At 37.8% G+C, this 11,737-nt stretch overlaps 1 protein-coding gene across 3 annotated transcripts; it reads left to right on the top strand.

Moving 5' to 3' along the window:
• The first annotated feature begins 707 nt into the window (after window positions 1–707).
• hrh2b (histamine receptor H2b) lies at window positions 708–9,201 on the top strand. 3 transcript variants are annotated; one of them, XM_044371846.1, is made up of 4 exons: window positions 708–802; window positions 1,583–3,021; window positions 3,658–7,146; window positions 8,038–9,201. In XM_044371846.1, the coding sequence occupies exons 3-4, from the start codon at window positions 6,532–6,534 to the stop codon at window positions 8,518–8,520; spliced, it is 1,098 nt and encodes a 365-aa protein (XP_044227781.1). In that variant the 5' UTR covers window positions 708–802; window positions 1,583–3,021; window positions 3,658–6,531; the 3' UTR covers window positions 8,521–9,201. The 3 variants fall into 3 exon arrangements, with proteins under 3 accessions (XP_044227781.1, XP_044227780.1, XP_044227779.1); XM_044371845.1 differs by lacking the exon at window positions 1,583–3,021 and having other exon boundaries at window positions 6,269–7,146; XM_044371844.1 differs by having other exon boundaries at window positions 1,583–7,146.
• The last annotated feature ends 2,536 nt before the right edge of the window (window positions 9,202–11,737 follow it).

Raw genomic sequence — 11,737 nt, 5'->3', positions numbered from 1 at the left:
TGTCTGCATAGCTGAACTGGCTCTTAAACTCCTTTCAGTTGCAAGTTTCTTGGAGAAACTACATTTCCAGGCAACATAGCTGTTCAAACCAGCAAACTGAGTACTCAAACTCAAATAAAACTCATAATGATCACTTTTTTAGTGTTTGAGTGTTTTTGTGATCAGGAAGGTCATAATAGAATAGATAAATAAATAGAAAGCCATAGGCTAGGCTGACTGGTTTAAAATTCTGATGATCTGCAGACAAGTGATGAGAATATATAGAGAGATGAATTAATTAATATATTTTTTTACTGTCATTGAGTTAAAGTGTCACTAAAATTGGTGGTTGTGTGATTGCATTCAAAGTTAATGTTGCTTTGGTTCAACCTATCTTCTCCGCATGCTGAAGCAAAACGGAGCAACTTGTGCTGAGATAACAACTTTTTTGGCAAGTCATACATTTCCAAAACCTTTATAGATATAATCCACTAACTTCAAGTGATGCACCTCAGCCTGAAAGACAGAATTTGTACGTACATGTCTTAAATTGAAGCATTTCTGTCATCACCTTTGTTAAAAATAAGTAAACGATGAATGAATGCACCAGAGGGTGTGGGAAGTCATGTGTCTGTCTCCACATGTCTATGAGGAAAGAGAGCAAGGGAGGGGAGAGAGAGAGACAGGGAGAGAGAGAGAGAGAGAGAGCGAGAGAGAGAGAAATAAGTTTACATATAAGCAGGATCAAGGAAGCAGAGGAGTACATTTATGATCTGGGGAAAAAGGTTGGGATCAGATGCATGTGTAAGACAAACCATGTGAGGTGAGTCACCACGCTTTGAACATCTTTATTCAAGGTTTTTATGTGGAGAAATAAGATGGTTAACCAAGCACGTATTGCATTATATCTTGAAATTCTCAGTCGCAAAGATGACGATGATAAAGGTTCATGTGAGAACTGATATTTGGTGTTCATGTTAAGACTCAGACATGTATATAAATGTATGAATGTGTTGCTTAGTGATTCATTTATGTCACCTTTTCTCTGGTTACACATTCACAGGGTGTTAGTTAGCATGTAGGTGAGTGGTTTAGTCTTGATTAAGCAGCATCACAAGACAATTTATAAGATAAAACACATATGCATTGCAAGGAAAGCTATATGCACATCTGGCAGCTTTATGAGCATAACTAGATATTTGAGTTTGAGTTAGCTTGTGGTGTCAGGATGTTAATGTTGGACACGGATAAGGAGTGTTAGATGGCCAGTTTGTCTTTCAGTTTAAACCTCTTTAATCCGGTGTGTGGAGCAGCTGTGGGACAGCAAGTCAGGACTTTAGACTCTTGTAATTTTTCATGGGGCCATTCTTTTGTTTGTTTGTTTTTTTATAGCTTACCTAATTTTAAAATGTATTTTCACTTATGCCAAATATTCATGAAACAGTGATGGAATATGTATTCAAGTGTACAGTTATAGCCTGTGTCTATTGTTATTATAACTGTATAACAACAGATTTTTAGCTCTACATTGTTTAATTTGTTTTAAATTATTCTTATAAATTGTGTTTTAATAATATTTAAATTGTACAGCTCTTTCTTCCAGACTTGCTACAGTATTTTATGATTTGGATAAAGCACATGACAGTTAAGTAGCCAGTTGATATCACAACAATTCTGTGGAGTTTTTCTAATGAGTCACAAAGCAATGACGTTTTTATATTTTATGACGCCTGTTTAATGGAATCAACACAGCATGCATAAGACCATGGAGAAAACATGTCTTGTGTGTCTTCTTCAATTTATGGCAGAAAAGAAAAATCAAGAAGCTCAGTTCAAGAAGGCAAGGACACAAATGCATTATACACAAATCATACACATTAGCTTCTCCTTAGATGTGACTTTGGCGAATTGTCAAAGGATGTTGTGAAATTATTATTCTATATTGCTGTCCCACCTTGTGCTGTCCTGGGCCGGATGTTTTACCACATTGTTATCTCCTACTGTTGACTCATCTGCCTCACCAGCTATACTTAATTTGTTCCACGATGCAGGGGATTTTTCATATTCAGGTTCCTGACCTCTGTGTGCAGATACTTCTATGATGTTGGCAGCTGCTGACCAGAAACATGATGTCATATAATTACATTATTGTGTGTAGAGCAGATGCATGACTGGTGGTGGTATTTTATATCTCACAATTGTTTTATCGAGGAAGGCTGTCTACAAATCCACTTTTGAATTGGCTCATTAGACATTACGGAACTAATACACTAAGCTTCAGATACGCTGTGCATTAAGCATATCTCAAAGAGTCAAAATGACTTAACGGTGGTGAAGTATATAGTCATGAACGTGCAGTATGTGTCCAAAGTTTACACTTAGCCCTCAGTGCAGTAGCTGTGTTGCTATACAGCAGATACAAGTACAGAATACAGTTTAGAACAGCCTTTCACATCACATGGATCCATTGAAAGAATCATATGACAGGCTTCTTTTATCAGTTATTTTATTTAATGCCAGTCCTTTAAATAATTCTGAATATCACTCAAATCATTTTGAAATGTTTGAGAATATGCATTTTCTGGCCAATTCTGCTCATGTGAAGGTAATTAGGTCTGATTTTTTTTTTTTGCCAATCCTCCTAGACTCTCTCGAAAGCAAGCAAATTAATTATGCAATGAAATGTAAAATGATCTCAGGTTCTCATCATGGTACTATAGTGTTGTATTTCACCTGTTACTTTACTCTTGGCACATCAGCAACAAAATGAAAGTGTAGACAAATATGGATCCTTTTCTTTTCTTCTCCTTTGTCTTTTGTGTTCAATCCTCTCTGACTCTCAGTGGCTTATTGCCAACAAAGCCTTGTTCTTCTGGCACCAAATGAGAGCTGCAGGCTGACCAGGGATACAGCTTGATCTAAACTCCGCCAGTGCTGAACAAACAAAGTCACCATGGAAACAAGAAGTGTTTATCCCCGAGGGAAATCCATTGACATTATTTTTAAAAAACCATTATGACCTTGGATTATCTGAATTGCCAGGTACAGGTGAAACAGTGGCTATAGTTTAATAGGTAACATATATAATATATAGCTTGAGGAAACATAAGATACATTATGTTCTTCATTTGAGATGATTAACAATTAAACTTATGCACAGTGACTTAATACTTATAAAATGTGTTATTATAACTGAATTACCAAATTCCTTTTTGCATTGTGTAAACCAACATATCAGGGACATGCAGAACAAAGGATGTTAGCACTTTGTTGTGGTACTTTCCTTGAATATGTGCTGATATATAAAATAATTATGTCCAGATAATAAAAGTGAGAAAGTGGATTAGGTATTTTTCACTAAATGGTCCATTTTTGCAGACCTGAACTGTGACCTTTGACCAGACTTCTGTGGTGTTGCAAGTCACATAAACCTCCTATGACTTACACCAAATCTTTTTGGTATTTTTGTGTGTATTGAACTCTGAAAGTGCTGAATTATGAACTAACCTTTACTGTTGCATTCACATCCGTTAGTCAACTTAGCTTAGGAAATTAGTTTTGAAGAATGAACCAACCCTTTAATTTCCTCCACTCTAACCTAATCATTATGACTCTATATCCGCTTTTCTTATCATTGTCATTGTAAACTTCCTTTTATCATATTTGTCATCACAACAGGGATGATACAGTATTGGAAAAAGCCTGAATGGGGTCACGATCATCACAACGTAAAAGATAAGGCAGTTCCTAGAACAACCTGGAAAACTGCACTTCCTTCTGTTTTCCCGCTGTTTGTAGTCACTACCAATTTGACATGATCTCTCCTATTAAACATAAATGAGCGGATATTGAGTATTGTGTGCTTGTGTGTCTCAATCTCCTCTTCCAGAAGTAGGTCAGAGGAGTCAGGCAGAGGTCACGGTCAACTCAGTATCAAACAGCTTGTAGGGATTTAGCCATGATGTGATGATTTGACTTAAATTAGAAAATACAGGTTCACTTGGTTTTGGAGCTTGAAGATTCTAACATATATCCAGTATTCCTGTCAGCAAAATTACACTTTTACACAATTACATTCACATATGGTTTAAACCATAGGTGGATGTATTCTGGATGGAGAGTGCATGAAATATTCATATACCAGTACCATCTAATGTCACGATCAGTCTGCTGTTTTAAAAGTTGCCCCTGCTTTAGTATCATCCAGCCTTAATTAGAGAATTTGAGAACTACTGTTCCTCGCCAAATGTCATCTATTTTTTATGGAAGTACATCAGCTGGCCTCACTCTAAGAAGGAAGCAGACAGCAAATTAAAAATAGCTTTATCAAACATGTGGAACATACACAAATAGTCTTGGGCAGTTATAGTTGAGCTACTTCCTATATTGCATAAAAACACAGCATTACATATTATACTTGTGCCTAATTTATTTTACATTTTAAATACGTTTAAAGAGTCATGAATAGCTTGCAGGTGATGCAGGAACTTTCTGATTTTATGATGCTTGATCAATCATAGATCAGAGATCAATCATATTTTACCAATTTATACATACTTTGAGTTTAATACTCAGCCATTGTATTTGTGGATGCACACCCACCAGTGAAGAAGTGTGCATATCTAAAAGAAGCCAGTAAAATGTATTAAATCACAAGGTATGTGGTCGGATACACAGGAATCTCTTTCTTTTTTTAGAATAGAGAGTTCTGTTGAATCACCGTGTACGTAAAGGCTTGGATTTGTTTACTTTATCCTTAGACTGTGACAGAATGTTTTATGATTGTTTTTAAGATCTTGTCTCAGTATCATCCCATGATGAACAATATAGGACATCCCACACTGTCTCCAGGGACTAGCTCTCCAGTCTCAACATATACATATAAAGGCTCTTTATCTCTCTCTCTGTGCTGTTGATCATCTAGGTCTATTACATGTTTCATGAGTGTATGTGCCTCCAGGCCACCCTAAGTCCTGCATGTATCATATTTTGAACACTCCCTACACACTCTGGTTTGTGCTACAGACTCTGTCTCATTTGTTAGTGTAAGGGCTATAATGTATAATCTGCATAATGTCAGCTAAGATCACCAAAAGCAAAGAGGAAAATAATCTAATAATCTACTGTGATTCCGGAAAAAAGGCAAATCAGCCCTATTGTTGCATTTGGAAGACTGGGGATGTAGAATCTGATAAGGCTTTACAAGGGATGGTGGTGCCAGCATTAAAAGGATTTTATTGTATGTGAAAATGATAAACAGCTGATGTGGTAAACAGACACAAAAGCACAAGAACATTGTTGTTGCATTGAGGAAGTTGATATGTTTAACTTGTGGGTGTATAGTAACTTTATAGAGTTTAGAAGATAGTATGTAAATAAGAGAGTGGAATGTAATGTCAAGTGTCTGGTCGCTGACATGAGTAGAAATGGTGGCACGGTGTACACACGAGTCGTGCTTTTTGTGGTATTTCTCAACTTGCCTCTAGAAATATTCTATCTACTCAGTCTATTTTTGTTGTTTCTGGTATGGATGTAGATGTGTGTATATATTCACCTGTGTTATAACTGGTATGGTCAAATTTGAGAATAGTGGAAGAGAAAGTTGAACTATGTATGACCAAAAAGTCAATAATCTATCCTGCATAAACGTGGCTCATTGTGACAAACAGTCATATTTGGGTAATGAATGTGGATGTGGATGTCCAATGCTGAGACAGTACAGGGCAGGGATATACATGTAGCTAAAAGTTACATCCCAAGCATACTGTAATTATAAGTGTTAACATGCATTTGGCCTAAAAACCAGAGTGCATTGTACATACATTTATATAAAAAGAGGAATTAGTTTTGTAAGAACGAATGAGGGTTTAAATATAGCAGTGTCACTTAGAGTATGTACTGTGGTCTATTGTTTGGCATCTTATTTAATTTATTATTTACAGTTGTGATTTATTTTGCTGTTTTGTCAGTTAAGCTACTGGACAACACAATGTGGGGGAAGTGTAATTAACCATAGTTCAATATTGACTGCGAAACCAAGATAAGTATACATTTAATTGTAGAACTCCATAACAGAAAGCTACATTATGTCATGAAGCCTTATCTGTAAGTCAACTGCTCAGTGACTATTTTTGGTTTTCTGACCTTCAACAGGCAGCTGCAGTTAGACTACTTCATGAAATATCATAAAGATAAACATGCTTTACTCTTCCAATACAAAAATGATAAAATGTTATTTATATGGTGAAATGTGAATTTTCAGTTAATAACAGTTCTTGTTCTTCCCCAGGGTGAAGTGTTTACCTTGGAGGCCAACAGCAGTGGCACTGTGAAAAAAAAGATGGCTGTTAAGTTCTTTCCACTCAGTGATCTACTCATGAACCTGATTACCTTTATACTCAGGAGCCGTGGAAGGGATTTTCTGATGGAAATGTAAACTGGCAGTATTTGAGAAAGTGTGGAGATAAGTGGATGAGCCTGTTTAAACCTTTTCAGCTGAGATAGCGACAGCAGCAGTGTGTCAGTGACCCCGTGCCTGAGGAATAGGGCACCATGATCTCCACAGCTCTCCGCTGGCTGGTCCTGGTGTCTATTATAATTCTGACCATCAGTGGGAATGTGCTGGTTTGTTTGGCTGTGGGGCTCAGCCGTCGACTGTGGCGCATTGCTAACTGCTTCGTGGTGTCGCTGGCAGTGACAGATCTCCTGCTAGGCCTGCTGGTCCTGCCCTTGTCTGCCACTGTGGAGCTACGCAGTGGGAAATGGCCCTTCGGAGGAGCCCTGTGTAACATCTACATCTCACTGGATGTCATGTTGTGTACATCCTCCATCCTGACCCTGCTGGCAATCAGCGTGGACCGATACCTGGCCATTTCAGCTCCCCTTAGCTACACCCGGAGAGTTACCCGTCCAAGGGTGACACTGGCCATGATCGCCATCTGGGCCTTGTCACTAACTGTGTCCTTTGTGCCCATCCACCTGGGCTGGAACACAGTGGATTACAGAGTGCAGAACTTGGACTGGGGCATCGGGGATGAGGACAAGGGCTACTGCCAGTTTGAATGGAATAACAACTATGTTCTTTTTTATGCCTTTGGCTCATTTTACCTGCCTCTGCTGGTTATGTGTGGAATGTATCTTTGCATATTCAGAGTGGCACGAGAACAGGTCAGTGTTTATTATCATTTTGTAAAACATGCTGAGGTGGGATATAAAAGGTCATAACTTAAAGGGGACATATCATGCACATTTCCAGGTCTATATTTATGTTCTGGGGCTCTACTGGGATATCTCTGCATGATTTACAGTTAAAAAAAACTCCTTATTTATCTTATACTGGCTCTTTATGCAGCCTCTCAGTTCAGCCTCTGTCTGAAACAGGCCGTTTTAGCTCCTGTCTCTCCAAGGCCCCCTCCTGATGAGCCCCCTCTGTTCTGCTTGGTTAGCCTCTGCAAGCTATTTAAGCAAACAGTAGTAGTAGTATTTCACTACTTTTTCTCATTCCATATTGAAAATTTCAACTTCTCAAATACATCTGTACATGTTCAAACTTGAATCTGATCCAAAATATGCGAGTGGACAATGTGCACAACCCATGGAACAACCTTAGCAACAACCTTAGCAACAAAGGCTACAGAACAGATGGCCATTTGTGGGCAATGATCTGACATCAGTTCAATGGTGAAGTAGCAACCTGGGTGTTCAGAGCAGGCTGAAGCCCTGGCATTTGAAATGCAGGGAGCATTTTTACATACATTCACCTCAAGTTTTGGACATTATAACAGTATAAAAATAACAAAAAACCACAAAAAGCATGATATTTCCCCTTTAAGACCTGCAGCACTTCTGGTAATCAGGACGAAATACGATTTCATATTAGTGATTGGCAATTTAGTAGAACAAACATATGAAACAGACATTAAAATAACATTAACAAAATCATATTCATTTGTAATGTATCACTGAATTAAATTCATCAGATAAATGAATGAACACAGTCCCCATATCTCATTACTGTGTCTTCTGGCTCTCTAACCTTCTCTTAACCAATCCTTACAGGTACGGCGTATTCGTGCTGCCACTCCATCATTTGCACGCGCAGCATCAACTGCTGCCATAGCCCAAGAGCACAAAGCTACAGTGACCCTGGCAGCTGTTCTGGGGGCCTTTGTCATCTGCTGGTTCCCCTATTTCACTTTCTTCACCTGCAAGGGCATAAAGGAAAAGACTAACCCCCCCAATACACTTCACTCTGTGGTCCTGTGGCTGGGCTATTTAAACTCAGCTCTTAACCCCATCCTGTATCCAGCTCTCAACAGGGATTTCCACAGGGCCTACGGAGAGCTGCTTCGCTGCAGAGGACCCTCTCGCAGAACACTGCAGCTTACTCCAGCATCTGTGCACAATTGCAGAAAACGATTTACTAATGGACAAAGGGTTTCCCAACAGTCTGAAGAACATATAGACACAGTTAAGAAAGAAACTGAGGCAAAAAGCCTTACTCTACATGACAGAAATGGCATCCCTGATGAGCCAAGTTGAAATGCCATGGATCCACTGTTCCACAACTGGACTGTAGACTGGCAGCAAAATATTGTAAATTACAAACTTGCTCCACTGCTCACAGCACCAGATTAGCTAACCATTTACACTATCAGTTAGGTGTTTAGTGTATAGTGCCAAAGATGATAGAATTCATGTAAAACTCAAGCTACAACAATGTAACATAACATTTTTGTTAATGTACTGGATTCCAGGAAGAATAGTCCACGATATAGGTGGCCATTTTTCAAGAACCTACAGAAACTGGGTTTTTTTCATTCTTATGATCAAAATCCATGGTAACTGACATCTGTTTGGTGATACGTGAGACAGACAAACTGTATATGACAGAAAGCGAAGTCAAGATCAGTGACACTGATAACCTATCGTGTTTTATTTGCTGAACCAGCTGCCTAAAATCAATAAAAACTTTCCTTCAGCTTTAAATGGACACCCTGATGAAAACAAACTCAACTGTGAATAAAATCTGCAGTACTGAAAAGTCTGTTAACTGAACACATGTAAAAAGCAGACAACAATGAAATTCCAATCAAAGAATGTGCAGAGCAGATCTGAGTGGAATGAATAGATGACTCAGTAAGTTTCCCAGCAAGCTGCATGGAGACACATGTGGTTAAAAGTTAGCAAATTGTTTATTTTCTCCCCACTTGACCCTGCCAATGAAAGTGAATAAGTGACCAGCGAGTTGATTTGACATGTACAATATGTGTATATGTGTGACTGACCTAAACAGCATGACCCAAATGACTAACTGCAACTTGATGAGATGTCCATAAAAGTTTTTTTTAACTCTAATTATTATTATTATTTATGCATACCAGAAACATAGTCTAACTCGAAGTTATGATGAAGACCACTTGCATAAATTAAGTCACATAGTGAAGCTGCTCCTAAGAATTTTGACTTATTTTAAATACTTTTCTACTGGACATGTTACTTAAATTAAACAAAATCTCCATTCATAAAATCACCATTACTACCATGCTACATTTACATTTGTTGCAAGGATTTTCCTCCTGTATAAACTCCAACAGTTGAAGTACCCTGACTCTACTACCCACTGATGTCTTGTCTACAATTAAATAAAGATGAGAAATGATTGGGAGTGCTTGACAGAATAGTGTTGTAAATATCAAAGAGCATGAAAATAACACACACAGACAGAGACACATACCACCCACCAGACTGGAAATAAACTAAAATGCATAAAGATGGATTAAAAAAGCATCAGGGTTGATAGTGAATTTAAAGCTACCTACAGATAGTGGATGAGTGAACATAACTGAGTCATGATCAGGGGGGTAAATTAACAAAATTGTAAAACAACCATGGTTGCCTTCAGTGGATAGCTGAAAGATAAAACTATAAAATTGGATTGAAATCACATTGAGAGAAAATTGTGTTGCTTTTATTCATCTTGCAAATAAATGTATAAATTAATATTATATAATAATTAACATTCTCACGTATAAAGCTGAATAATGTCACCCTTGGACACATAAAATATTTTTTTAGTATTTATTTTTTATTAATGTATCTATTATAGTTTGTCAATGTCAATTACATGTATTTTCTATTCATTACTAAATCTTTTGTATCCATGTATTATTTAATTAGTAAATAATTTTATACCAATAAGGCTGTCACTCTTAAAACTCCACTTTTGCATACATTGCATTTGCTTAGGCTATCTATGTATTGCAGATACTGTATTGTATATTGAATATTGGTAATGTGTTTTCTTTGATCATTTGAATGATTGAAAGCCTCAACATTAGTGGTTGTCAAACGTTTTCACTGACAAGACAAGGCAAACTAAGAGAGATCTTCTGTGCCATTGATGGTATTGAAGTAGACAGAAGCAGGGAAAGGGAATGAGGATGAAGTCATGACTTGTTTCAACCCTTTAGAAGAGGCGGTGCTGCTGAGGCGGAGACATTAGGACACTTTTATTCATGATTATAAGGTCTAAAACAGGAAGCGATCAAGCAAGCAGCTACATAGTGACATAAAGTTGAAGATTTGTGTGATTAAAATCATTAACTCTAATTCAGATGCTGTTTGAAGTGCAGGATCGTTTATAGATCGATCATATTAAATGCAGATGTGTGCTCTGGACTGAGGAGGATGCATTTCTGTTCTTAATATTGTTCCCAAATATAGTACATCTCAAGCATGTTAAAGACACTGAATGTTGCATGTGCAACCACATGGAAGTAAAACAGTTGCCTCTAAAAAACTTGTTGGAATCCATCAGAGGATGCCCCATCACTGGCTATGACTAACTATGACTTTGTGCATGGAAAACCAAAGCAAAAGAAATTAGGTGTTTACATGTTGCATAGTTAACAATCTCATCACAATGGGCATAGTGACTTCCTGGAATTGCTGCTGATTGTCTGGTGATTTCATGTTGACAACAAGACTCCAGGAGGTCACTGCTCCCAGCTGCTGTTTGCCAAGAATCAGTTACAACACATAACTCCCTGTAAAAGCCAAACTTGATATTTTTACATTTCTATTTGTGTACAGATTAAACAAACAACATATAGCATGTTAATTTAGTTTTAGAGATGCTGATAGGCATATTTTGAACTTTGGACAGAGCCAGGCCAGCTGTTTCCCCCTGCTTTCAGTCTTTATGCTAAGCTAGGTTAATCACCTCCTGGCTTCAGCTCCATTCTTGCACAAACATAGGAGTTGTCTCAGTCTCCTCATCGAGCTCCCAGTAAGCAAATAACCATAATTCCAACCAAAATGCTATATTATTAATTTTACAGCATTTTTAGAATTAAATACTCCATGTATGGAAACAAAAGCATTAATTTGTTGATTTTGTTTGGTCTCAGAAAACTTCATTGTGCAGGAGAGCTGTCATTCAGTACAACTGGGTCAGACAACTTTCTGGATGCTGTGGCTAAATGACAGAAGCATCCAAATAATAACTCTAATTCGGGTTTGGAGATGGCTGACATCTCAGCTGATTTGGTGACATGAAGAAGGGGCATAGGTGGGTACAGTGAATGTACATTCTTGCATGTCTAAAGCTGTAGAAGCATGTCTTTGTTTGCAAATGCAGTTCACAAAGGGGAGGAACCAGGTTTATCTTTTTCATTCAGTATAGGGGCAGGGGTATGGACCTCAGTTTGGGAGTGTGTGTCTATTAGTATGCATGCGTGACTATTATTCTAATCCA

The sequence above is a fragment of the Thunnus albacares genome, chromosome 13 (assembly GCF_914725855.1).
Source record: "Thunnus albacares chromosome 13, fThuAlb1.1, whole genome shotgun sequence".
Lineage (NCBI taxonomy): Eukaryota > Metazoa > Chordata > Actinopteri > Scombriformes > Scombridae > Thunnus > Thunnus albacares.
The sequence above is the reverse complement of the archived record's forward strand: the minus strand, read 5'-3'. Positions and strand labels throughout refer to the sequence as shown.

Bases quoted from the DNA above. Each gene is read 5' to 3' on its own strand.
- hrh2b (XM_044371845.1), top strand. From the start codon at position 6,532: ATGATCTCCACAGCTCTCCGCTGGCTGGTCCTGGTGTCTATTATAATT. The intron at 7,147-8,037 runs GTCAGTGTTTAT...CAATCCTTACAG, and splicing joins TCAGAGTGGCACGAGAACAG to GTACGGCGTATTCGTGCTGC.